Raw genomic sequence first — 24,170 nt, forward strand, 5'->3', positions numbered from 1 at the left:
TAAGTGAAGAAATAAATTGTGTAAAGTAAAAAGTGTACTGCATACAGCATTAACAAAATATTTTGCAATATTGCTGTACTTGAAGCAGAGAAACCAGGAGGAGGACAGGATACTGAAAGGTCGAGGCAAAATGATAGAAAGAACAAACGATGCAAAAAGAAAATGACACTGAGGTCTTGGTTTAATACATATGTATTCCAGGTTGATGGCTGATTTCATTAGCAAATCTCATTGTTATGCAATGTCTGTTCTTCTGCAGCAAAATGAATATTGTATTCTCAGAAGGTCTGTGAGTGTGTGTACATATATATTTGGAAGATAGAGAAAGAATACATATTTGCAGTTCTTCTGACCTTTTAAAACTTCTGAAAAAATCATGTTTTCAAAATAATTTTCTATTTATATGTTCCAATAAGGCGGTAAATTAATCATTTTTTATGGAAAACATTTTAACCCTCCTTCTCTGTGTATTTCTTTGCTGTGTTTTCTATCTATTTAGTCTTTTTGCCAAAACCCTCAGACTAAATAGCAGCTAATACTGAATTTATCATATCAAATCCAAAATTGTAAGAATATTGATCTCTGTAGTGCTTTTTAAAATGGCTGATAGTAAGGTATGTAGAACACTGAAATAATCTGTCTCGAATCTTGTCAGACTCTGATCGCTTTTTGTAACAGAAAATATGAAAATACTGGAAAATGGTTTATTGTAAGATACATGAACTTTATTATAACATGACATGTACATAGCACAATGGATTCCTGAAGACAGGAATCTTCAGGAAACTAAACCATTGGTGTGCTTTAGTTTCTTTTATTTCTATGTTGCTAGTTAAAACCACTGTTTCTGTAATATTAAGACATTTTGAGAAACATTGGATACAAAATGAGAAGAAATATCTGAGAAGGCTGTGATCTAGGAAAACTAAAATGCACTGAAATTACTTAATTCAGATATTTCTCCATGCTCTTTCAGAATTGATTCTCTGTCTCAACTTTGTGTGGTAACAGCAAATATATGAAATGTTCCCAAATAAATGATAATTTGGGATCTTGAAATAGTTTTGTCATTAGTTCTAGGTAAAGAGAATGTTTTTGGGCATTGTAGTAAAAGAACATAATATAAAGAACAAACTCGTTTCCTGGGTTTTCATTTGAGTGATGTTTACATGTCTTGAAACAGTTCTGTACTTATTAAGGTTTTGTTTTAGTAAGAGTAGAATATGACTGACTCATTCTCAATGGCAGTGCTGTAGTAGCTACCATGTTTATTCCAATTCCAAGATACGATTTTAAGGATCAAACTGATAGATGAAAAGTGTCCATGCATTTGTCTAATGCAGTGAAGACTACATGGCCTTTAAGATGAAAGAGGTAGAACAAGAGGGTGCTGCCTCTCTTTCCACCTTTGGAAAGGAAGCCCGTTCCCCTTTGCTTTGGCAGGGCTCTATAACCACTTATAACCGCTATAAAGATGCAGATTACTTAGCATCAGCTGATGGGTTTTAAAGATTGGTTGGTTTAGTTGTTTTTGGTGGTGAGAAACTAATTGAAATGAGATTATCTTTCTCTTAACTAATGTTTTCATTAGTGGAGACTGATTTCAACATCTGCTGTTACGCTGTGTAACAGGAGAACCCAAGACTGATCTATCTGTATGCAGTAGTGCATTTAGGGGGAAAAAAATATACTGAGGCATGCCAGTACGGTGTCAGAATCTAGTTTATAGGGATACAAATAGGACTTGCTTTTTGTTATGCCATTATGTGCAGGGCTCTCAGGAGTAAAAGCCTATTAAGACATTTTGGCACAGGCTGAATATGAGAAGGAAAGTTGTTTGGTTGTGGGGAGTGTGTGTATTCATCCCCATCTTCCCCATCTTTTGTACTTTAAGTGACTATGAAGGTCACTTTTATGAAGTTGTCAATTTTTCTAGCCTAAAAAGATGGTTTAGAACCTCAGGTGTCCCACCTCAGAAAATTATTTCTGTAAGTAATGATTTGTCACTTTCATTCTCTCCTTATTTGCCAAAGACAAAGGATTCCAGTTAAAATTACTAGAAGTAGATGATAGACAATTACTGCATGTGAAACCTGGGAAAAATAAACGTTACTGATTTAATGAACTACAGAGATGGCCGCAGGGAAGTTCATACTGTCCAAAACGACTGCTGCAGGTTGCACTCACAGAAGATGCTGGATTTACGTATTGAGTTTATATTCATAAAAGCTGACTATTTTCAGCAAATGTTTCTGCTGGGATCTGTATTTCTTGTAGCAGTTTTGATATCTGCGTCCAAGTATGATGCAAAATACAGCTCTCTGGCTTTTCTGTCATTCACTAGAGGTTGTGTAGAGATGAGATGTTCTTCTCAGGTGAGTGTTGGCACTGCTCTTAGATTTCTTTATCATATGGTAAATGTCAAATGTTCAGATCTGCTTTTTAATTTTTTTTTTTAATTTTAAATGCAATGAGCCAGGTGGTTCTGGATAGGCTTGGCTATCTCTTTTGAGGTTGATACTTGGTTTTGGATACAATGTTGAACTGATTCGGCTATCTCTTTTGAGGTTGATACTTGGTTTTGGATACAATGTTGAACTGATTCGGCTATCTCTTTTGAGGTTGATACTTGGTTTTGGATACAATGTTGAACTGATTCTTAAGCTCTCTAATATTACTGGGTTGGATTTTTTTTTTTGGTGCGTCAAGAATCATAGCCCACAAAGCTCTGTGAGAAGCTGTTCACATTTAAAAAAAAAATAGTAGTTTAAAGATTTCAGGATTTTGAGTTTTCTTTATAACCACAGATGTAATTCCCCTGGGCAATATGTGAAATCTCAATAAAACCCCTCAGTTCAGTACTTTATTCACTGTTACTGTAGGCATTGTTCTAAAAATATTTACAATTAAAAAATTAAAAAAATAATTTTCAGTACCTGTATTTATAGCTAAATCCATATTCAATAACCAATTGAATTGATCGATATCTGTAACCAATTATAGCTAGAATTTACTGCTTAGAAACTGAAATGCTTTAAAACAAAACAAAACCCAGACATACAGTTATGTTTCAGTTGGGTTCCACAGGTTGATGCTGTGCTATTTCATGAGGGCAAGTATTGATGTGGATTTAAGACAGCTGGAGCAGTGATTTATTGTCTCATATTTCAGTATCCTATTAGGCCTGTTTCGTAAACATAATTTTTTAATGGACCTGAGGTGTTGGACACCCATATTTTGAGAGCCTGTAGAATTTCTGTCTGAGAACATCAGTTGCTGAATCATTATTCTTACTCCCTTCTGACTAACATGGAGGTAGTGCGTTGCAGGTTAGTTTATTTAGCTTCTCTAATGCTTGCACTGCTGAAAACCAAATCCCTGTTTTTAACATCTTGCATGGAATCTTACTGGGCTAGGGTCTGATTCAGCTTAAGTTCAGAAAGTAAACATGGACCTCATTTGCATGCTTCCAATGTCCTAATTTTCTTTCATTCTCCTTCATTGCTATCTCAATGCAAGCTGCCTGTTCCACAGTAATTATTTTTTTATGTATTAAGCAATACGGATTGAAGGAGTTCTGGAAAACATGTCATTTGTGAGCTAGGACTTTTAACATGTAGAACTATTGCATGTGATTCTCCCTGAGTCATGCAAGACTGAAATTCATTGCGGCTGTTTTAGCCTGCCCGTCTCTGGACTTAAGGATGATTCCCAGACTGAGACTTTAGATCTTGTTCTCCTACATCTGCTATGAAAGCTTGTTACTCTTAAAAAGGAGTAAATGTTGTATTTAATACTACTTTAAGACTTCTGTGAAGAGTTCTGATATTCCTTGTCTTGGCAGATGGCTTTTTTCCTTTGGTGGGTCGGAGTTTGGCTGTTTTCTTCAGAAGCACTGTATATATTGTTTGACAAGACTGCTTTTTTGTAAGATGAGTAGCAACAGAAAATCAGCTGAATGAAATGCTGAAGATTTGATGTGGATTTACTTAAGGGACTGAGTTATATCCAAATGTTTGATTAGGAACTTGTGGCTGTGCTAATAGTATCTGTAACAAGCACAACTTGCAGAAGTCCTACTTTGGATATTGTCTTGGTTGCCGAGATCCCTCTTGTTAGTATACCTTGTTTGAGAGGTGGCATTGGCAGAGTAACTCTTCCATTTGCACAAGCTGCATCATCTGTAGCAGGGTTTGCTGATACAGATGCACCCTTTTATTTCATGATGTTTCCATAATATTTCTTGGGGTTTTTTGTTTTGTTTGGGTTGGTTGTTTCTTTTGGTTGGGTTTGTTTTTTCTCTCATAGCTTTCCTTTGTTGTGTTTGTGGTGAAAAATGGCTGTTGTATTAATAAAATTGTTATTAGACACTTCTTTGTTGTTCTGCTCCTTGATTTGTTTCTTCAGACATATAACTTTGGTATATTCCCTAGGTTGTCTCGTTTCATGCTGCTGTTTCCAATAGAGAGAAAATTAATCAATTGATCCTTTTCCTGCCCCCACCTTTGCATATTTCTTCTGGTTTCCAAATTATTTCTGATTTTATTGCCTACTAAAGCTTAAGCCCTTGTGCTGTTCTTTTAAGGCACTGTAAAAGTTTCACCTCCATCAACCTTCTCCATCAACCTTATGTGTAATAAGTTGATGTACGTATCGCTTGAAAAAATTCTGTTTTCCCTCAGTGGACCAAATACTTTAGTTGCAAGCTTTTTCTTCCTTTAGTCAAGGATTTTGTTTAGGGGGGGAGTTGTTTGTTGGAGGTTGCTTTTTTCCGTAGTAGCCTAGGGCTTTCTTCAGTTCTATGGTGAAATTTTTTTTTTGTTTTGTTTTTTTAACTGGAGTTTCTTGAAATTAATTTTGAGAGATTAAAGTCAGGCAACAACTAGCTTTTCTCACTGGATCACTGCCATATGTCTAATCCATGTTTGATTCTTTTTTTTTTTTTTTTTTTTTTTTTTAAGGAAGAAAAGTTTTTTTAAGCAGTTTTAAGGGGAAAAAAAGTATTTTCCTTCCTGAATGTTTGTTAGTAGATTTCTTTAATTTGTGGGTTTGTGGTTGGTTTGTTTGGTTTTTTTTTTTTTTGGAGACTGATGCAGAAGTTCTGAACATGCTAATTATAATTCGTTTTTCTCCATTTCAGTTTTTCCCAGGGTTGAGTCAGGTTACCACGATCCTGCTCTGGCATGGGGGGTTCCTTTCACAACCCCTGGTACTCTGGGATTTCACAGCACTTTCTCCTACCAGAACGACTTTGAGAGTGGTTTGTTCTGCGGGCAGGTGTACATAAAGCGTTATTTAAAAAGTTTTTCTTGGGCTCAGCTTAAAAAAGAATCCAGCAAAAGTGCACTGACTAGGTAATGTCGTGGAAAACATGTCCTTCGTGGCTCAGGCATTTTTGTTTTGTGCCTCCTGCCATGTAAACGCAGCTAGGCTGTTCTGTCCCGTGGTGGCGGCCACGGGAGGACGTGTGCGGACTGGTGATCCTGGTGCTCCGCCTGCCTCGGCTTGTTTACCAGGAAATCAAGATGTGTAAACTGCAGGAAGTACTGTTTGACCCTCCCGACAGTATCTCATTACAATAATTGCTAATCTCTGAATAAGACAGCCATGTTTTGTGTGTAACACAGAGGGAGGTTGTGGTGGATGTGAGGTGCTTCCTCAAACACAGCTTTGTAAACGCTGCCTTAAAAGTCGTTTTCAGGGTCGCTTTTGATAACAGACATCTGGCGACCTTTGGGCTCAGCAAGGCTCGGGCAGGATTGCGTGTGTGCTTTCTTCCTTCTTGACTGAAAAAAAAAAAAAAAGGCAACCAACACCAACCCCACGGCTTGTTGTTTTGGAGTGCTGTCCCTGCTCTGTAGCGACAGGATAATGGCTACTTCCTGATTAAACCACTCTCCACAGTAAGCTCTTCGTGTTCTCTCTCTGCTCTTCTGTAATGCCAAGTGCTCAGTGCTTTTCTTCTCTGCTTTCCTCCCTCCTTTTCCCCAGGTGATAGATTGAGAAAGTATATGTACAGTTGCAACTTCAAATTTTGTGATCCTCTAACACAGACAAATGCTGCTGCTGCCTTTTTTTTTTTTTTGGTGGTGCTTATTTGATAGGAGTGATGAGCAAATATATCTGATTTGAATGGGATTTTAAAACCCCCATAAAACTATTTAGGTTTTAGACAACTAGTAGTAACTTTATGAAAAATACTGATAACTACTCAATGGACAGAGTGCCATAAAATGCATGTGTTTTGTGCATATTCTGAAGTACTGGTGTTCATAGCTTTTTTCATTTGAACTGTTTAGTGTCTAACAAACTTAGTTTTCAAATAAAACAAAACAGCCTTTTGGTTATCTTTTATGTATAGAAAGCCTTCTGTTTCTCTATTTATTATAGTTGATGTATCATTTTTACTTCAACTAATTTCTTGGCTGTTTCTGACTAGGACTAGGTGGGTGTGACAGCTATCACTCAGTGCACAGGTCCAACTTTCTTTTGCTCCAGTGTATCAGTCCAACAGATTTCATGTTGTAAAACGATAGTGGCAGTGTGGTTTTGGTCTTACTCTCTTCTGTAAAATGAATCTACAATGATTTTTTTTTTTTTTAAATTAAGGTTGGTCTTGCCTTACAGAAGCATAAATGGCATAGAATTTGCAGTAGCATTGTTTGTACCATAATAAAAGTTCTATACCAGATAATACCAATGCATGTTCTTGGTGATTTCATGAAAGCTTAGAAAGCTGCTAAGTCAAATTTTGCAGTTCCAAAATAAATTAATATTAAAATAATGTTGTGTTCCTGGTACCAAAGACTTAATGGTAATTTGTAAAACATATTTTTGAGTATGGAAAAAAGTTAACCTAATTTAATAATTTGAATTGCTAACCAAAATTACTGTTGCACTTCAGAATGGCCATATCTATGGAAAGAATTTTGTGCCATTTCATTTGTTAACAGGAGGTGTGCTCGAGAGTTCACAGATAATGGAACTGTAAATGAAATCTGGAGGAAAAAATGTTATGCAGTTAAAAGAAATTGATTTTTCATAATAGATATTTGAAAGACTAGCTGTTTTCCGATTGAATAACTGTTATTAAACAATTTGGAAGGTAGAGAGCATATACAGTAAATCTACTCACATGGTAAGAAAAATAAGTCAGTGAGGACCAGAAACAGTGTTCCTCCAACTTGGGGTAGAAAGATGTTTTTGGAGATACATGGCCTGTTAGTTCACATGGATTGTTATAGAGATAGAAAAAGGGTGTGGACAACAGAGTATCTAGAAAGTTGTAAGTAGAGGTCTGTTTATAAAACGAATGTTTTATGGGATAACCCTAGGTTTCTGATGCACTCTGCCTCCTTTACAAGCCCCTTAACACTGTAATTTGAAAGACTGTTGACCTGGAGTACTACTCTCTACTAATTCCTCTTACAAAACAACATTCCATTAGTTTTATGACAAAATGCTGAGTTGTTTTTGGTTTTTTTAAGCTTATTTAGAACATAAAATGATATAATAATGCTTAATATTGATGGTGTAATGAAAAATGTTTTGTTTTGGGTGCCAGCAAAGCATGCATATCCTCTTCCAGCCAGGCTTGTATTCTTGTACCCTTGGTCATTTTTTTTTCCGGTGTCCTACAATCCTGGTGTTTTAAAAATATTTCTCTGAATAATTTTCATCTTTCTTAATGATCTGTCTTTATAGAGGCTGTTAAAGCTTGATGCCTCACAGCTGAACTTGCTGGTTCAAAGCTTCAGGGAGCTTTCCTGGCAAATCCCTATTCCTGTAAAACAGGAGGGACAGCCCTAATGGGTACTGCTGGAGCTGCCTGCCAGTTCAGTCAGCTGGGGTTGGGAAGCAAAGGGGGTAGCTACTCTGGCTGCACAGAGGAAAGCAGATCCTAGTTGAGGGTGGAGTCACAGGCCATCACTGCGATGTCTTGCTGCCATCCTCTTGGACTGAATGCAGTTGGGACTGCTTTCAGGCTTCCTTTTCCCCCACCCTATGAAAGAGCTACGGTTTTTCCTGTTAATATGACGATGATGTACCAGCTTGTCTTTGCAGAGTGCATGTACATTCTGAAAGAATGGCTTATGGGAATGCTGTGTATCATTGTTAATCTTTAAATGCTTTCCAAGCTTGCCAAGAAAACACTGCCTGATGCAACTAAAATGGACTCCTGTATTTTAACTAGTATTTTGTAATGGTTAGCATGTGGCTTTGTTAGAAGCCTGCAATCTAGATACATACTTTGACACGTAATTTTGTAGATGGGAGTGTGGATGGCTTGCACCCTTCTTTCCCTCCAGTATGTGGAAATAAAAATGCAATCTGTCAGGTTTTTTACGTCTAACCACTTCCTTCAAGTGTGTAAATAACATTGAGGTGTCAGATTTGCATCTGCTTGGTTTGTAAGAATAATATTGTGAATGGAGTCCTCAAGGATTGTCTTCTGACATGGTAATAGCTGTAGAGACTTGTGTTGAGGCTTGGTTTTATTTCTTTGCATCTTAAGAACCCTGCTATTCTTTCTACTTACTCTGCTGAGGTAAACTTCAGCGGACTCCTTGTATGGGTTTTTTGATTTTGTTCAGTTTTGGTTTGTTTTGCTTAATGATATATTGGTTAGATTATATATATTTACATATATACATTTAATGATCATAATGCCTTAGAACTGGAAGAAATGCTGAATCTAAGGATATTGTGGATACAGTGGGTGGATGCCAGTGGTGAAGTTAACTTAAATCAATGGTTAGTATGGAGCATGGAATATTTCCATCTAGAACTCGTTCTGGGTTTCCAAAGAACTAGGAGTGGAACAACTTGAAAAACACTTAATGTGTTTTGGTCCTGCAGCCTCAGACTACTGGTGGGAACTGTTGCATTTCTGCAAGGTGACACCACAAGATGCTCTAAGAGTTTAAAAGCTGAGGAACTAACCTTCTTCAATGAAGGTTTTTAGTCAAGGTGCCAGAACTCATGTAATGAGGCTGATAGACTTCTTTAGTCATAGGGGCTAAAACTAGTCTTTCTGGCACTGGAGAACTGAATGTACAATTTAAACGTTTGGGGTTTTTTTTGTTTAAATGTAAGACAAATTGTTAGAATAATGAGACTGAGGTTTTGGTGCTATCATGAAACAGACCAGAACTCAGTCCAAAGCCTGAAGTGGGTATAGGTGCACATTCCAAAGATTTGTTTTTTGTTTCTCCTGAATGCTTTTCTGGAACTCAGATGCCATATCCAAACCTTCATTTCTTATCAGAATATGCTGTCTCTTTTTGTTCTAGCAGTTCTTAAAGGAATAAAATAGCATTTTGAATTGTTAGGATGAAAAATCTAAGGAAGTAGCACCAAATGCACTCTGGTTTGTTACTTCTTCCCAGAATTACCCTCCCGGTAGCTTATGCTTTTAAAGTTTAACTGTTTGGATTGACATTTCATCTGCCCACTCACTTTTCTTTATTGCACTTTTTTCCCAACATGAAGCAAAATAGACTTTGTAGTGAGTTTTTGTATATGTATGTTGGAGCAGATGCATTAGGTTTCACACAATTAGCTTTCAAACATTTTAGTGGTTTTTTTATTGTTCTTCAGTGAAGGTAGGCAAAGTGCATTTATGGAAATATTAACCAGCACGTTTGGCATAAGCATAAATTTTAACTCTGTTGAATTTTAACAAATCTCAGACAACACTGTGGCAGCTTTTGCCACGAAAAGTTCAGTAGGATGCATCCTCTTAATTTTTTCTGAGGTTCTGTTCATGTCTGTCATTCAAGTTAAACCTAGATTGCAAGTTTGAGGAGGTGAAGTCTGGCTTTCCAATCATGGGAAAAGGGGTGCAATGGCCAAACTGCTGCTAAGTTTCTAGGTGACAAAATTCAGCAAAAAGCCCCCCAAAACTGTGCTTCTGACAGACTGAAAGTCAGGTTTTGGAAAAGTGCAAAGAGGAAAAAAGTCATTGGCTTCAGCTGTCTGGTTTTGAAGTTCTGGGCCACAGAATGTATTTTGTATTGAGTTTTTTCTATTTAGTTCTTACCTGCTCCAAAACAGTTCTGGTAGAGTTAGAGATTGAAGTTACTATCTTCTGTGAATGCACTGCTCCGTGTTTATTGGTATGAGTTGAGGAAACAGATTTGGAGGTTGAAAAGAAAGAGTTTGAGCTATTAAGCAGAATTTAATTAAGTAAATACATATTTTGACAGAGGAATTGTGGTATATTTTAGGGATTTTCCTTAATATGAAGTGAGTTTTAAGAGAGAAACCCTGAATAGCCGTTAAATTAATAAAATGTTTAATTGAAACCTGCTCATACAATAAAATAGAATGGTCATTAATAATACAGAAATGGATTAGAAAGTTGTAGATGAATCATACAATGGTCAAGAAGACCTAGCTGCTAAGCAATATTGCTTCATGCTGCATGTTGACTCTTCAATAATAAATGCCATTAAACAATACTAAAGGAAGTTTGTGTTGAGAGCTGTGTGCATAACAGTCGATTTCCAAGAATAACCTTGGAGTTGATTTTGAAAACAGCCTGCATAGGTTGCTGCTTTTATCATGTTGGTTTGGTGCTCATATGCAGTGTTAATGTGCAACTTCCAGCTGAAATGGAAGTTACTTATAATACTAGGACTTCTTATATTACTTATTCAGTGCCATCATAAACTTCAGTAACAGTATAAACCACGATCAGTCTTGCTTCTGTAAAGCGTGAGGTAGTACTAGGATGTAGTGCAAGTGAACCAAGTATCGAAGTCTCAAAATCAGGATATGAAATAAGTTAATTCTCTGGGGAACAAAACCTTGACTTTTTACGTGGAAACTGGAAACTTGTTTTTCATCTGTGTAGGATGAACTGTTGTGCACAAAAATATAATCCTTCAAAAAGATTTTTAAGGAGTCATTGCACTTTCCATGAGCCTTAATGTTGTGTCCACAGAAGTGCTCCGAACCATTTTCATCCTGCTATCTAAAGCGTGAGTGCTCATCTTCTTGAGCTGGATGAATGGCACAGCTTTTCCACTGGCAAGTAAATTATATGGTGGGATCCTTTTCTTCTCACCTGATTGAAATTCACTGCCCTGCAAGGAGTGGCTTGTGCAGATTAATTGTACTAGCTGGTGGCTTTTGTAGGATGAGCATTCCTTATTTTAAGTGCTTATGGCTATCTCTGCTAATCTATTCTTGTGTTTTGAGGGTGTCAGCTTTTGCTGTCCTAACTCAACATAGAAGGGAAAATAAGAGAAGGTGAAGGGGTGCTTGCTGGAAATAAGTGGTGACTGCCAGCTAAACATACATGTATAAAGCCAATATAACCTCATACAGAATGACAAATAATACAGGTAGATGTGATTTTTACTTATTTAAACCAGACTTTTATTGTTGATATTCTGGGTTGGAAGTGTTTCTTTTAAGTAGACTTATGTCACCTCAACATCAAGAGACTTCCTGCAGTGCTGTGTTGCCTGTTATGTACCAAGTATAGCTATTCACTTCTTGTGGTACAGATTGGATAGATTTTATTTCTTACTCAGCATTATGGAGCTTTCAGGAACATATTCTGAGGTTTATCCAGAAATGAGGATCATGGAGGATTGTAATTTAACCTGACCTGTATGCCCCTCCATGGAATGTATAAGCAATTGAATTATAATACCCTTTGTCATTCATGAGTATTCTTTCTTTACTATAATCATGAAGATCATGAAATGTGTGAATGCAGAAGTGTTTGAAGTGAGATTTATTTCTAACTGAAAATAACACAATTGCTTGTAAAATAGGAGGAAATAAATTCTTGAGTGGCAACTTAATTTCCATGTATCATTTAGGGATGATTTTATCTTGTCAAGTGGAGTCAAAACAGATGAATTAAAAAAAAAAAGAACTATTTTATCCTGAGGCTATTTAAGGTGGCCATTTCATGTTACCAAATGGTGGAATGGCAATTTATTCTGTTTCCATTTTTGCCAGTCCTGACTGAGTTATGCTAAGCTTAAGAGACTTTGATCTGCATTTAAGTACTTGCTTTCAGTAAGTCTCCTTTTGTGGGTAAAGACTGTTAAGAGAAAAAACGTGTGGAATTGTGATGTGGTATATATTTATGATTTTGTTGATGTTCACTGCTGTGGATTCTGATGCACTTAAACAGTGAGTTGTTACACCTGAATCTGGCCTGGTAATAGAAGGGGGAGGACTATAAAGGGTTTAGAGGATAATGCAGGGACATACAGTGTGCCTTGCACAGGGTTAACTGACAGTAGTATATGAAAGCTACTTGTAGAGAGAAGTGTCTTTGTAGTTGGCATTATACCTGTGAAATACAAGCCAAGCTAGCCATTGATTTACCAAAAAGTTTTATCCTGGTGGTCTTTTTCCCTGGGGAGTTTTATGTAAAATGCTTAGATTATTGAAAGTGACTTAATTACAGTGAAGTTCTGCGAAACTTGGAATGTTTAGCACTTCACCTGGTATTTAAGGCTTATACAGCATTTGAGGCATGTAAAGTGAATCTCATGAATTTTATTGACACTTGTGAGTTTAAAATTCGCAGATGTCTGAAACACTGCAGCAGCAGTAGACTGTGCTGCAGATTGTGACCAGACCTTGTCACTAGAGCAGGGAGGAGCACTGGCAGCCTCCTGTGTCTGTAGCTTGTCTGTGAAGAATCGCATTTGTTCCTTTGAGTGCTACACTTCTCTCTAAGGTTTCGGTCCTGTTTGTTTAGTGTATATTTTGGGCCACACCAGTGCTTTTGCACCTGTTCTTCCTTGTGACATGGTGGAGCTGAGCCCATGGGTGCCACTTGGCCTGCTGGGTCACCCTCTGGCCAGTGTCTGTATTCCACGTTTACCATGTGCTGACCTTTTTGAGCTCTGCTTTGTTTTGAAGGAGAAGAGTTAGATGTTAAGTTTTACTTCATAAAGTGATGCTGGATTTCAGATTTGTGATGAACTCTGCTGTGCTGGACTGTCTGTTCTGAGAGACTCTGATGTGCTTCCCTTCAGCAGCTCTAAGATCTTTGGATTAGAGAGCTCGTGTTGAGTCAAAAAGCATTCGTGGACTGGCAATGTTATAAAATATGATTAACTACCTTGCTGTAAGGCGAGAGAGTACCAAATGGTGTGGGATTCTTCTCCAGCTGGCTGTCATATAGTTACCACAAATTTCACTTGGTCATTGAAGAAGACTAAAGTATATTTTTACCCTTGCACTTTGAACTTCTTCACTCTTAAAAGTTGTCATTGAACTAATGAAGCAGTACATGGGAGTGTAGAGGTTAAACTGGAAGCAATGCTACTGTTGGCAGTTTTTGAACACCCACTCTGTAGTGTGTCTCACATCCCAGCTGTCACTCATGGGATAGTATTATATCCATGGTAATGTCCTGTGAAAGGAGGTTTGGAGCATGGGCTTAATAGATAATGTAGTTGGAAGAAAGTTCATCTTGTCAAGTGTGAAAATTTGTTTTGCTGTTTCCTTTAATAAGACTTTATCTAATTTTAGTAGTTTTATTTTTATTAAACATGTATAATTCTGCTCTTTATACCCCCCTTCCTTTTTTCTTACCCAGAAAAGACGTTTTCCTTGTGTAAAGCTGCACATCCTTCCATTCTTTGTTCCTCCTCAATGAAAGATTGTTTTGTTTTCATTGGGTTCAGTTGCATTCATGGTTATTAAGCACTATGGAAGATTCTGTGAAAATAACTGGAGTTCTGGGCAAAGCTTGGAGAGCAGCTAACATAAATCACTACACCTGGTAAATACAAAACACATGGATTTTTGTCTCCCCTAGGTTTACTTATGGAATTTTCTCTGTTACAAATATTAAGAGTTTGAAAAGCAATCATGATTTCATCATAAGTTTTGACTGACGAAATACACAAAAATGAAACAAATTTCTAATTTATACTTAAGGTTAAAAAGAATATGGATCTGCTGCAACTGCATGGACTTTTTTAGTCACTGAACACATTAGGTCTACAGTGTAATTATTGCTGATCCTGACTAATGACTGTTTCGGGGATTATCTCTTTTGGAGTTAGCCATCTGCTGTGGTTGGAGTAATTAACTAAACGTAATTAAGGGTTGACTTGGGTTGAAAGCAAGAGTATGTATGTCTCTAAGAAAAGAATGTAATTTCTTCAGTTCAAAGTCATACAGAAATGCCAGTATTTAGAGTTTTTATTAATGACTTCAAACAAGCAGCTGAATTAAAGGTTGAGGATGCAGTCCCTCCAAAACCACCCCCTAGCTCCCCACAAACTAAAACAACAAGGGGAGGGGGAGGAAGGAGGGGAGCCTTAAAAGAGCAGTTTATTACTGTTCTCCCAGTTCTTACTTGATGCTGTATTACCGGTTCAAGCAGATGGCATATGCTGGTTAAAAGCTTACAAATATAACTGAATTTACATTTTGCATTAAAACAAGTATTGATTTACCAAGAATATCTTCTCATTTATGACACAAACATGGGTTGCTTATAGGAGGTTCTTAACTGTGCTTATTTTATAAAATACAGTAGATGGTAAAGGCTTACTTTAATGTTGTGTTACTGTAGAGCTTCCCCCCCCCCAAGAAACTTGTGAATTTTGTGATGTTTTTGTCAGGAAACATAAGTAAAATACAGAGTTTCCATCCTGAGTTTCAAATGCAGTGTATTAAAACTTAGAAATAATTTCCCCTTTTACAAGTGATTAATAATACCACTATGCTGTGTTTATCACTTTCCATATATACAGTAAATGTACCATGGCCATAATTACCACAGTGAATACCAAAATACAACAAAACCATGGGTTGTTTGTACGACTGCCTGTTGGCCTTGCCTAACTTCAGTCATTCATAGTCCTAAAAATGTACATCGTTATAGTCATTTATGTCTATGTCTTTATCTTTCTATATATACACACTAAAGATAGTAAATATTTTGTAGTGGGAAATGATCCATCTGTTTGAAATGCTACAGACTTAAATCTGTAGTTGCAAACCTAAATCATAATCTTTTATGAAATACTCTGAAATCTAATGGATGTGATACAACAGAAAAAGCCTGCATTATGTACAGCATATATATATGCTTCCAGTGAGTAGCTGAATTATATTCACAGGTTTCTATGAATCACAGAGATGTTGTTTAACTGTGGATAAAAAATGTTTAGTTGGAGAAAAGTATGCATTTAGCGACCCCAAATAAAAAATTTTAACTCTTTAATAATGTTTTGGCTTCTGAAGAAAATATTTTTCGTGATTTCTACTATTGTGTTCAAGAAAAAGTTGGCAGCCCTCAAGTTCATTAAAGCAGTTAATGCTACTTTTTGTGCCATACCAGTTTAATTAGTTGATTTTTCTAGTGTTTGCAGAAAAAAACCCCACCCTCATTCTCTTTTGTGTGCATAAAATTTGCATGTCATAAATTAGGCTGTAAAAAATAAAAGCATTTAAGTCTTTCAGTGCTCTTTTTCAGAGTGGCTGTTAGCAGTTTGTGTAAAGGGTAGGCAGTTCCGCACAATATACTATACTTCCCTTTTTTGCACAATTTTCACTTCAGGGAAGGTAGTATCTTTTGTTCTGCTAGTTAGCAAGTCTGGAGACCTGAACATGGAAATTGCTGCGTATGAAAAAATATTAGCGATAAGAAGTTAATGATTTGGTTAAAACAGGCATGGTGTATTTCCCAGGTATTTTGTGCATTTCACTGTGACACTTGCTTCTGTACTGCCCTTAGCTTTTTAAGGTTCGTTTTCAGAGGAATCAAGGATGCCATGTCTTTGGGAGAAACAGATAACACCTTTTATGCTGACTTTTCAAATGAGTATTTGAAGTCATTATTTAGTATAACTTTGGGTGGGAAGTGCTGTTTAACAGATGAGTTCTCTGAACTGATTAGAGTTTGGAAATGTGTGGCTGTCTTGTACTTGGTGTTGGTTTTACAAAGACTGGGAGTGAGGTGTTGCAGTCATTGCTAGACTTAAGCTTAGTACTTGACTTTCCCATGGTTCCACTGCAGCAGGCTGCTTCCTGAGTAGCTGAAGGAGACTCCAGGACAGGAACTGGTTTCTTAGGACCTTGCCTGTTTGGAGTTTACTGTGCTTAGTCTTGTTGCTTATGTTAATAATAAAGGGACTCTGAAAAGATTTGTTCGCACAATATTTACGCTCATATCCTGACTCACCATCAGCTGCAGTTCTGGCAGATTCTGTCACATAGTCTCTTGACTCTGCTGCCACTGTGCTTAGATTGGCTGCAGTTTTTAAGTATTTAAGGAACTACTTAACAATGAGTACTTTTAATAATAGTTTATTTGTGTTTTTCTTAAAATGCCACTGCTTGTTAAGTGAAATAATCCTGGTAACTTCTGATACCACAAATATAACAAACTTATTTTATAAGAAAAGCTTACCAGGCAAGTTACAGGAGTTGTTATGTTTATATTATCTTACGGTATTTCCTGTGTCTTTCCCTAAATTAAGCCCCTAGTTATTAAGCCCCTAGCCTCTTTGTCATGTGTTACCTGTTTTACCTGTCTCTAAAGCTGGGGTCTGTCAGGCAGCAGCAACATCAGGGCTGCTGTGCAAGGTGGGACAAGCTGGCAGTTGAGGATGATGGAGGTAAAGCTTTTGCCAACCCTGACACAGTCTTGCAGGATCTGAACACTGTGCTGGTCACTAGGTGCAAACAAAATAAAGGAATCTGTCGTGTCCAAGGTCCATCTAGTAGTGGGAGCTGATGCAGGCCTGGTGGGAAGCTATAACATGGGACCTAACCAGGATGTGTGAGCACAGGCCAGGCTGCAGAGCTACAATCTGCCTCAGACAAGGGCTCAGTCTGCCAGACTGAGTTAAGTGGAGCTTCTGAGGGTGTGGGTAATGCTCCAAGGTGCAGCTGTTGGCATTCAAGATGAAATGTGATGTAGCTCTCAACAGGACTAGATAACTCCCTAATTGCTGCAGTTGTGCTGAATTCCCTGAATGACTGAGTGCTGTTCATGTGGTGTACCTCATGTGAAGAACTTGTGGAACTATTCAAGAGTTGGGCGCAGCTCCTGAGATGTGGTCAGTGCAGAGTATTGTAGTCCCCTTGTGATTTAATTTCCTGCCATAGAAGCCAGACATTTCTCTTCTCTCTTACAGATATGGAGTCAGGAGAGCGGTTAACCTCATCGTCAGTCTCCTCTACTGCAGCTGCTTCGACTCCAGCATCTTCCACTCCCTCTGTAGCTTCAGCAGTATCGAAAGGTGGCCTTCCCACTGGAGCTGCATCACTGAGTTCTGCGGTCAACACATGCGGTAAGAATGAGTTCAGTTGCATATTGCGGTGTGAATTTAGCGTTTGGCAACCCTGGTAATTATTATTACAGGTCAAATATAATGAGGGGGCAGAGATACATTGAAGAAAAGCGTTTGACGTTCTTCTGCTAGGCGACATTCATATCATGTAGATATGTTTTGTATAGTACTTGTTTACTGAAGGAGAGATTTTTCACTTTGCAAAGGTGCCTCAGAGGCAGGGATTAAATTAAAAATTAAGTGCACTAAAGCAAACTCTGTGCCACTTTCAGATTAAGGTCTAATATTCAATTTACTGAATATGCGTCATGTTCTCAGCATTCAAGCCCAATTCCTGCTGTATTTTTCTCTCTGGAGCATTAGTTTCTTCTAATGGAACTTGAGACTGAAAAGGTAAGTTTCACAACATTGTAGTCTTAGTCTTGATTAAAGGACAGCATCTTGGTTGGAATTGGAAATTTATATGGAAGGTTTCTTTGTGCAAGAATCTAATTATGTGAATTAAATTTGTACTTCAGCTGAATGATGCGTATGTCATCAACAGAACGAGAAATTGTAAATAACTCTTGACTGCTTTTTCTTTGGACATACCTTGTACACTTTAGAGAACAAATAATATGCATTCTTTTTATTAGCCTGAATACTGCTGAGTCTTGTAAGATACACAGTAAGTAGGAAGTTTTTCAGCTTGGATTCATGGTAATCCACTGCTTGGCTCTTGCAGTAGAGTGAGCAAGATTGTATTCTCCAAACTGAAAAACTCTTCTGCCCTGGTACTATGGATACTGAGTGCACTACTGCAGCCAGTATTAGTTTGTAGCTTCCTTGGGAAGAAAAATAGAAACCACAACATAACTAGAATTGTCTTGACTGTTTATCTTAATTGCTGCAAAAGCAGCCAGAAAAAAATTCAGCTAAACCTGTTCATAACAAACAACCACGTGCTTTATTTTTCAGAACAGATTAACTCCAAAAGACTTTTGTATCTTAGATTCATTAGCTCATGCCATTTTAAATGGTTCTCTGTGGTGGTTCCAAGAATGTGGTAAGAGTTCACTTATATATGGCCATAAACACACAGTTCCAAACTGAGGATTTATGTGATTCATTTACCTATCCTTGCTGCCTTTGTTTTTTATGTATATGTAGGGTATGTATTTGGTCTATATATAGGATATATATTTGGTCTAACAAAATACAGTAAGACCAAAGCAGATGAACAGTGTATTAAAGATACTGAACTGTCAGTTTTGTAATTTAGAATATCCAAATAGTCCTTTTCTCAACTTTTTGTTCTCAACTTTAATTAAGAAAAAGTAATAATCTGATAGGTGCAAACCACTGATAGTAATTCCCAGTATTCAGGGGTTGTTTCCTTTTTAGTTTTTTTCATGGGCAAATCCCTTGCCTGGCTGCATCTGGTCTTTAAGAACATAAATATTTCTCAAGGACACTTTGTATTTCTAAAAACAAGCTTGAATGTGGTTTACTATCAGTAGCATCGCATCAGTTTTATTTATGAGTGTCTATTTCTCTACCTGACACAGTACACGATGGTTTCTGTTGCACCCTTCTGAAAAGGTATATGCTGTCCTAGGGAGACTTCACAGAAGTATTTATGCTGTCAACCAGCCAAAGACTGTTTTCCCATGAATGACCTGTGGCTGGAATAGCAGTTCCAGAGTTAAAACTTTATTGAATTTTCAAGATATTCTGCAGTCAGGCTAGACTGGTATCCTTGCATCCTAGCCTGTTCCTAAACGGAGATGTTACTCACTTCTGTGATATTTAAAAAAAAAAAAAATTCTGAATGTGTCCACCTATCTCAATCTTGTAATTATCTTCACATTGAAAAAATGCTTTTCTCTATCATCTAATAAAATTGTTTAAGAATGGACTTAAGAGAAAGTAAAGGCAGCATTTAAAATCTATGCATTAGATTAGAGAGGTGCTTTTTATTCCAATTCATCTATTTATTTTCTTTGCAGCAATCAATAGTCTATTAAGCAGTGTCACAATAAACTTGATTACATACCTTGTCAGGTCCCCACGCTGCCTGGAGAGTTAGGACTGGGAGTCTTTATGCTTTGCCAGAGAGACTACACTACAGATAAATTATGTTGGCATGTTCCCAGGTCAAATAGACAAAGCACCTGTATCAAAACCATTATGGAATATATCATATACAGTTAATTTAATTGGTTAATACAGCCCTAGTTCCTGAATAATTGAAGCACTCCAGTCAAGTACTCGGATACATTACTTGCTTCCTTGTTCACCCATTGCCAAAAAGAGGAAGGCATGTTGGAAAAGAAGCACCAAGCACCTCATAGTTCTTAGATTAAAGCAAGCGTCACTGAGAGCTGTCATAGGATTGATACTTTGCAAAATACAATGTAGTAGGTCAGTGCTTTGTCTGCATTCCACCTATTCTAACTCCTCAAAGTTAATCATCTGTGGTATTTATGCTGGAATTATGTATCAGCTTTCTCAGTAGTGTGTAATTTTGTCAATCTCTTTTTAAAAATTGCCTTAAAAAAAAAAAAAGAAAGAAAACTAGTCCACAGCTACTTTCTCTTAACCTATGATTTATGAAGGAAAGCTAAAGATGGAGTCCATGCAGTTGTGTTCATGTTTGTTACCTCTGTACTTGCTTCTGTAAGAGCATATTCAGAGTTTATTAAAATGCTAATTTTGTTTGGTTTGAAGGGTGTTTTATTAAGGTAGCCAGTGCTTTGCTCTTCATTTAAATTAACAGATATTTTTGATGTTTCTCTAATTAAATGAGGGGGTTTGTTTTTGTTTAAACCAATGATGTGTTACTTACATATATATAAACATCATTTCCTGTCTTTTCCATGCTTAGCAGCTTTTTACACTGAGGGATGTTCACCAGCACCATGAAATTATGCCTACAGGTAGTTTGGAATCATGCATACAAGGAGGAGACGTATAGAAGGCAGACTTTGCTAGCACTGTAATAATTAAAGAACAACACAGAAAGGAGGAAAATGCATAGTAATTTCTGTCACCCTAAGCAGTTGTCTAGATTTGCTGTGTAAGTGGAATGCCCTTGGCATTGTTAGAAATAACATGTTATTTTTGTTTCTGCTGGTTGGTGCATTGATGCTTTGTATTTTAAGGCATTATTTACGTATTTATTCCATTTTAGCTCTTTTGAAAGCCTTACATTGCACCATGAAGTTTAGTAATATTAACAAAGGCATTCAGTTATCGTTCCTTGTTACTAAGAGACCAGCATTGGTGCAATGTTTGTGCCCTTTGGAGTAATACTTGCAATCATTTATCTGTGTAGTGGTTAGTAGAATTTCAAAAGCTGTGTTCAAAAATATTTAACCTATTTGAAGTAAGTCAAGAATGTAACGAGTGCAGTTTAATATGCAATCTTGCTATGCAGAGCACATCTGCAGTAAGCTAGTGACTTAAAGAGCAAACACTAAAATAGGAAAATTAGGGAAAAATTAGAATTAATTGCTAGACAGGCTGTTGATGTTTTCATTAAATAAGAAAGATGAAGAATGTCATTATAATGTTTGGTTTGTTGTAAGGCTTTGCTTCCACTTGTCTTTTTTTCTTCCATGTTTCTACATGCGTTTGAAAACTGATGGCATCTTTTTTCCTATACACATTAAATAATTGCTTATGTAGCACACTTTTCTTTAAAGCTAATCATCAGTAATATAGTCTAAAGTCTCTTTTTTGTGGGGGGGAGATGAAGGAAGTTGATAAACTTTACAAGCTCAAAGGTTGTTTTAACTTGATCTTTCTTCAAAATGTTGTGAAGCATCACGATATATTGTTGTTCATCAGCATCATTAAGAAATCACAACTGTGGTGTGTGAGAGAGAAGCAAGTGTTGTTACTGGGTTTTTTTGTGGAAAAACTCCCAAAGGGTATTGTGATGTTTCCTGATCGAGCTGTGCAGCAGATGGTAGCTAACATTTAGTATTACTAGTTGGGCATGGACATTGGTTGTGGAAGAAGGTACATAAATGAGATTCTTTTGTTGGTGGGTTTTTTGGGTTATTTTTTTTTTAAATGTGATAATCTGCTACCTGAAGTTAAATACATTTAAATGAAGTTCAGCAAAAGTAGAACTGAAATACAACATCTTTAAACATGAGCTGAAGGGGTAAAGAAATACTTGCTATATACATCACCTGGAATAATTAGTGTCAGTGAAATGAAGTGCAAATCCATTCTTTTTGAGGAAAGCAAGTAAAGCTGCTCTAGATCATGTACATGCTTCCAGAAATATTTAATTCTTGGAACGACTGAAGTTTGGTTTTGTTTCCTTTGTGGTGCAGAATGGTGGCGGACAGCAGACACACACTCTCGTCCCGGGGCAGCTTTTTTCCCACCGCTGTTGGGAATTCCATCGCTGTTTGCACCTCCTGCACAAAATCACGATTCTGCTTCGTTTCACTCAAGAGCTACAGGAAAAAATAGTTGGAGCAGTACAGAAAAAGGTAACGGCTGAATTTGTAGAGGGAATAATCTTACTGAACTTCTGCACATGTAGAAAGACGTAGAATTTACCTCTCCCTATTCTTCCATCCCTAGACCGTTCTGTGAAACTTGATTCTCTTAGCTAAGCATCAGACATACAAATGTGGGCTTACAGTAAAGAAATACCCTTTCTGCTAATAGTTTTAAACCCTCTTTTTCCTTAGATAGTTTGTATGGGCTGAGGGGTAACGAAATGATGGGGGCTTTTGAAGTTTGTGATTTGATGTAGGAGGCCTTGTACTGTTCCACTGCAGGTAGTTGTTGAGGGGGGACATGGAGAGGGATGGCAACAGCTACAGTGTCTCAAGGGGAAGTAGCTCAATAACATCAGAAGATTTTCTTGTGTTTCAACTTAATATTTTATATAGTGGCACTGCACACTTTTTGAAGAGATATGTGTGTTCCATGTTTGATGCAGGGTTTGTTTAGCTTAGAGGAGAGGAGGTTGAGGGGATGAACCTGTCTTCTCTCTGGTGTCCAATGGCAGGATGCAAGGGGATGGCTTGAAGCTCTAGCAGCGGAGGCTCACGTAGGATGTTAGGAAAATGTTGTTCACTGAGAGAGGAATGGGCAGACTCATCAGGGAAGTGGGCATGGCCTCAGGCCTGTCCTGTGTTCAAGGAGTGTTTGGACAATGCTCTTAGATCTGTAATTTAATGTCTTAAGTTTTAATCTGTGGAGTCAGGATTTTGGACTTGATTCTTGTGCATCCCTTCCAATTCACTAGGTGCTATTCCATGATTCTTTGATGTACAAAGGAACTTTTTTTAAATTTTATTAATGTTTGATAGGTTTTAAGACCTGATGTTTCAGAATCAAGCTGATAATAGTTGCAAGATTGCAGAGTAGCAATTTTGTGTAGTTAAAGTGAGCAAGTTTAAATGTGGATGTTTCAAATAGCATTCCTACAGTTTCCCCTCTACCTCATTATACACATAGCAAAACTCATGAAGTGTCATGGATTTCGTGTGATTTTTTTCCATTGGAGCTGATTGATACTTCAAAACTGTAAACAATTTATTCTGAGAGTTATTTACTTAAATGTAAATTTTTTTGTCTGTTTTCTTCAAAATCCTTTTTTTTTTTTTTTCCTTGGCTCCTGACTAAATCAAGGATAGGGCTTGAAATGGGATGTTTTCAGTTTTTTTTTTCTTCTTACACAGCATTAAATGTGTTTATCCTTTAAATCATGGATGCTCTGCATGTTCTAATTAAAGTAACTCCATGAGCAAATCAAAATGACTTTTTGGTTGGCAAAATTATCAGCATATGTTGGGGGTAACCTGTGAGTAATGTAGTATTTTGTTATGTGTTTATGGAAGCTGGGTTAGTGTGGCTGGGACATCTCAAAAGAATATGTCTGCTACTTTAGATTTTTTTTTTTAAGTGCCACTTTGTAACTCTGTTATCTTAAGGTATAAATGGATCACTGAATGGGAACAGTACCACTGCAGTGTCTGGTGTCAGCACATCTGTGTTATCCACTAGCATTGCAACATCTGCAGGACAAGCAAAGGCTATAACCTCAGGAGCAGGAGGCCGCAAATACAACCAGGAGCAGTGCAAAGTTCAGCTCTTGGACACCAGAGCTGATAAAATCAAAGACAAGGTAAATATACAGAAAAGAATGTTAAGATTCAGACCAAAAAATGACAGGGTAAGTGTTTTGATTGTGCACACAGCAGCATTTTAAAGTGTTAACTCCCATTACAAACTGGCTTGGGTTTTTCTTATTATTATTTATTAGAGCATGATCTGTTCCCTCATCTCTCTGGTGCCTTTTTTTTTTTTTTTTTTTTGTTGTGTTGGGGCTTTTTGTGTTTTGGTGCAGGCATTTGGTTTGGTTGGGGCTTGTTTATGTTTATTTCTTTGACGTGTTTATGAACCACAAGCTACCATTAGTTAACTAATTCCACTAGTTAATAGCAGTATGCAATAATTTACATAATTAAAACACCAATCTTTGATACTATGATGTTATAATTGTAAGTACAACCTATTATAAACTGCATCTCTTTGTTTCATGGTGTTTCAGTGTAACTTAAAATACAGAAAGTTTCAGAGGCAAAATGAATTTTCAGTCATCAAAAGAATGCTTTTCTGAGAGTAATTACCTATGTATGAGGGCTGTGATTCAGTTAAGAACTTGGGCAGCCATCTGATATGAACAACATGAGCTCAGGGAGTTACTAAACCTTTTTATGTACTGACCCAAACACTCCTTCAGAACTTGCTACTCTTGGAACCAAAACTACTTAGTCAAAACACAGGAAATAGTGTACTGGAAAACTGATACTGTCAGAAGAGAAGCTAAGGGAGTTATTCCCTGCTGGCAGCCATCTAGGC

At 37.2% G+C, this 24,170-nt stretch overlaps 1 protein-coding gene across 1 annotated transcript in view; it reads left to right on the forward strand.

Moving 5' to 3' along the window:
• Window positions 1–24,170, forward strand: part of BAZ2B (bromodomain adjacent to zinc finger domain 2B) — an 86,879-nt gene that overhangs the window by 8,868 nt on the left and 53,841 nt on the right. Inside the window, exons 2-4 of the mRNA XM_054381379.1 lie at window positions 17,139–17,294; window positions 21,596–21,784; window positions 23,240–23,433. Of these exons, the coding sequence (XP_054237354.1) occupies window positions 17,141–17,294; window positions 21,596–21,784; window positions 23,240–23,433 (537 nt within the window). The 5' untranslated portion in view covers window positions 17,139–17,140. The remainder of the gene's footprint in view (window positions 1–17,138; window positions 17,295–21,595; window positions 21,785–23,239; window positions 23,434–24,170) is intronic.

Source organism: Indicator indicator, chromosome 5 (genome assembly GCF_027791375.1).
Source record: "Indicator indicator isolate 239-I01 chromosome 5, UM_Iind_1.1, whole genome shotgun sequence".
Classification (NCBI taxonomy): Eukaryota; Metazoa; Chordata; class Aves; order Piciformes; family Indicatoridae; genus Indicator; species Indicator indicator.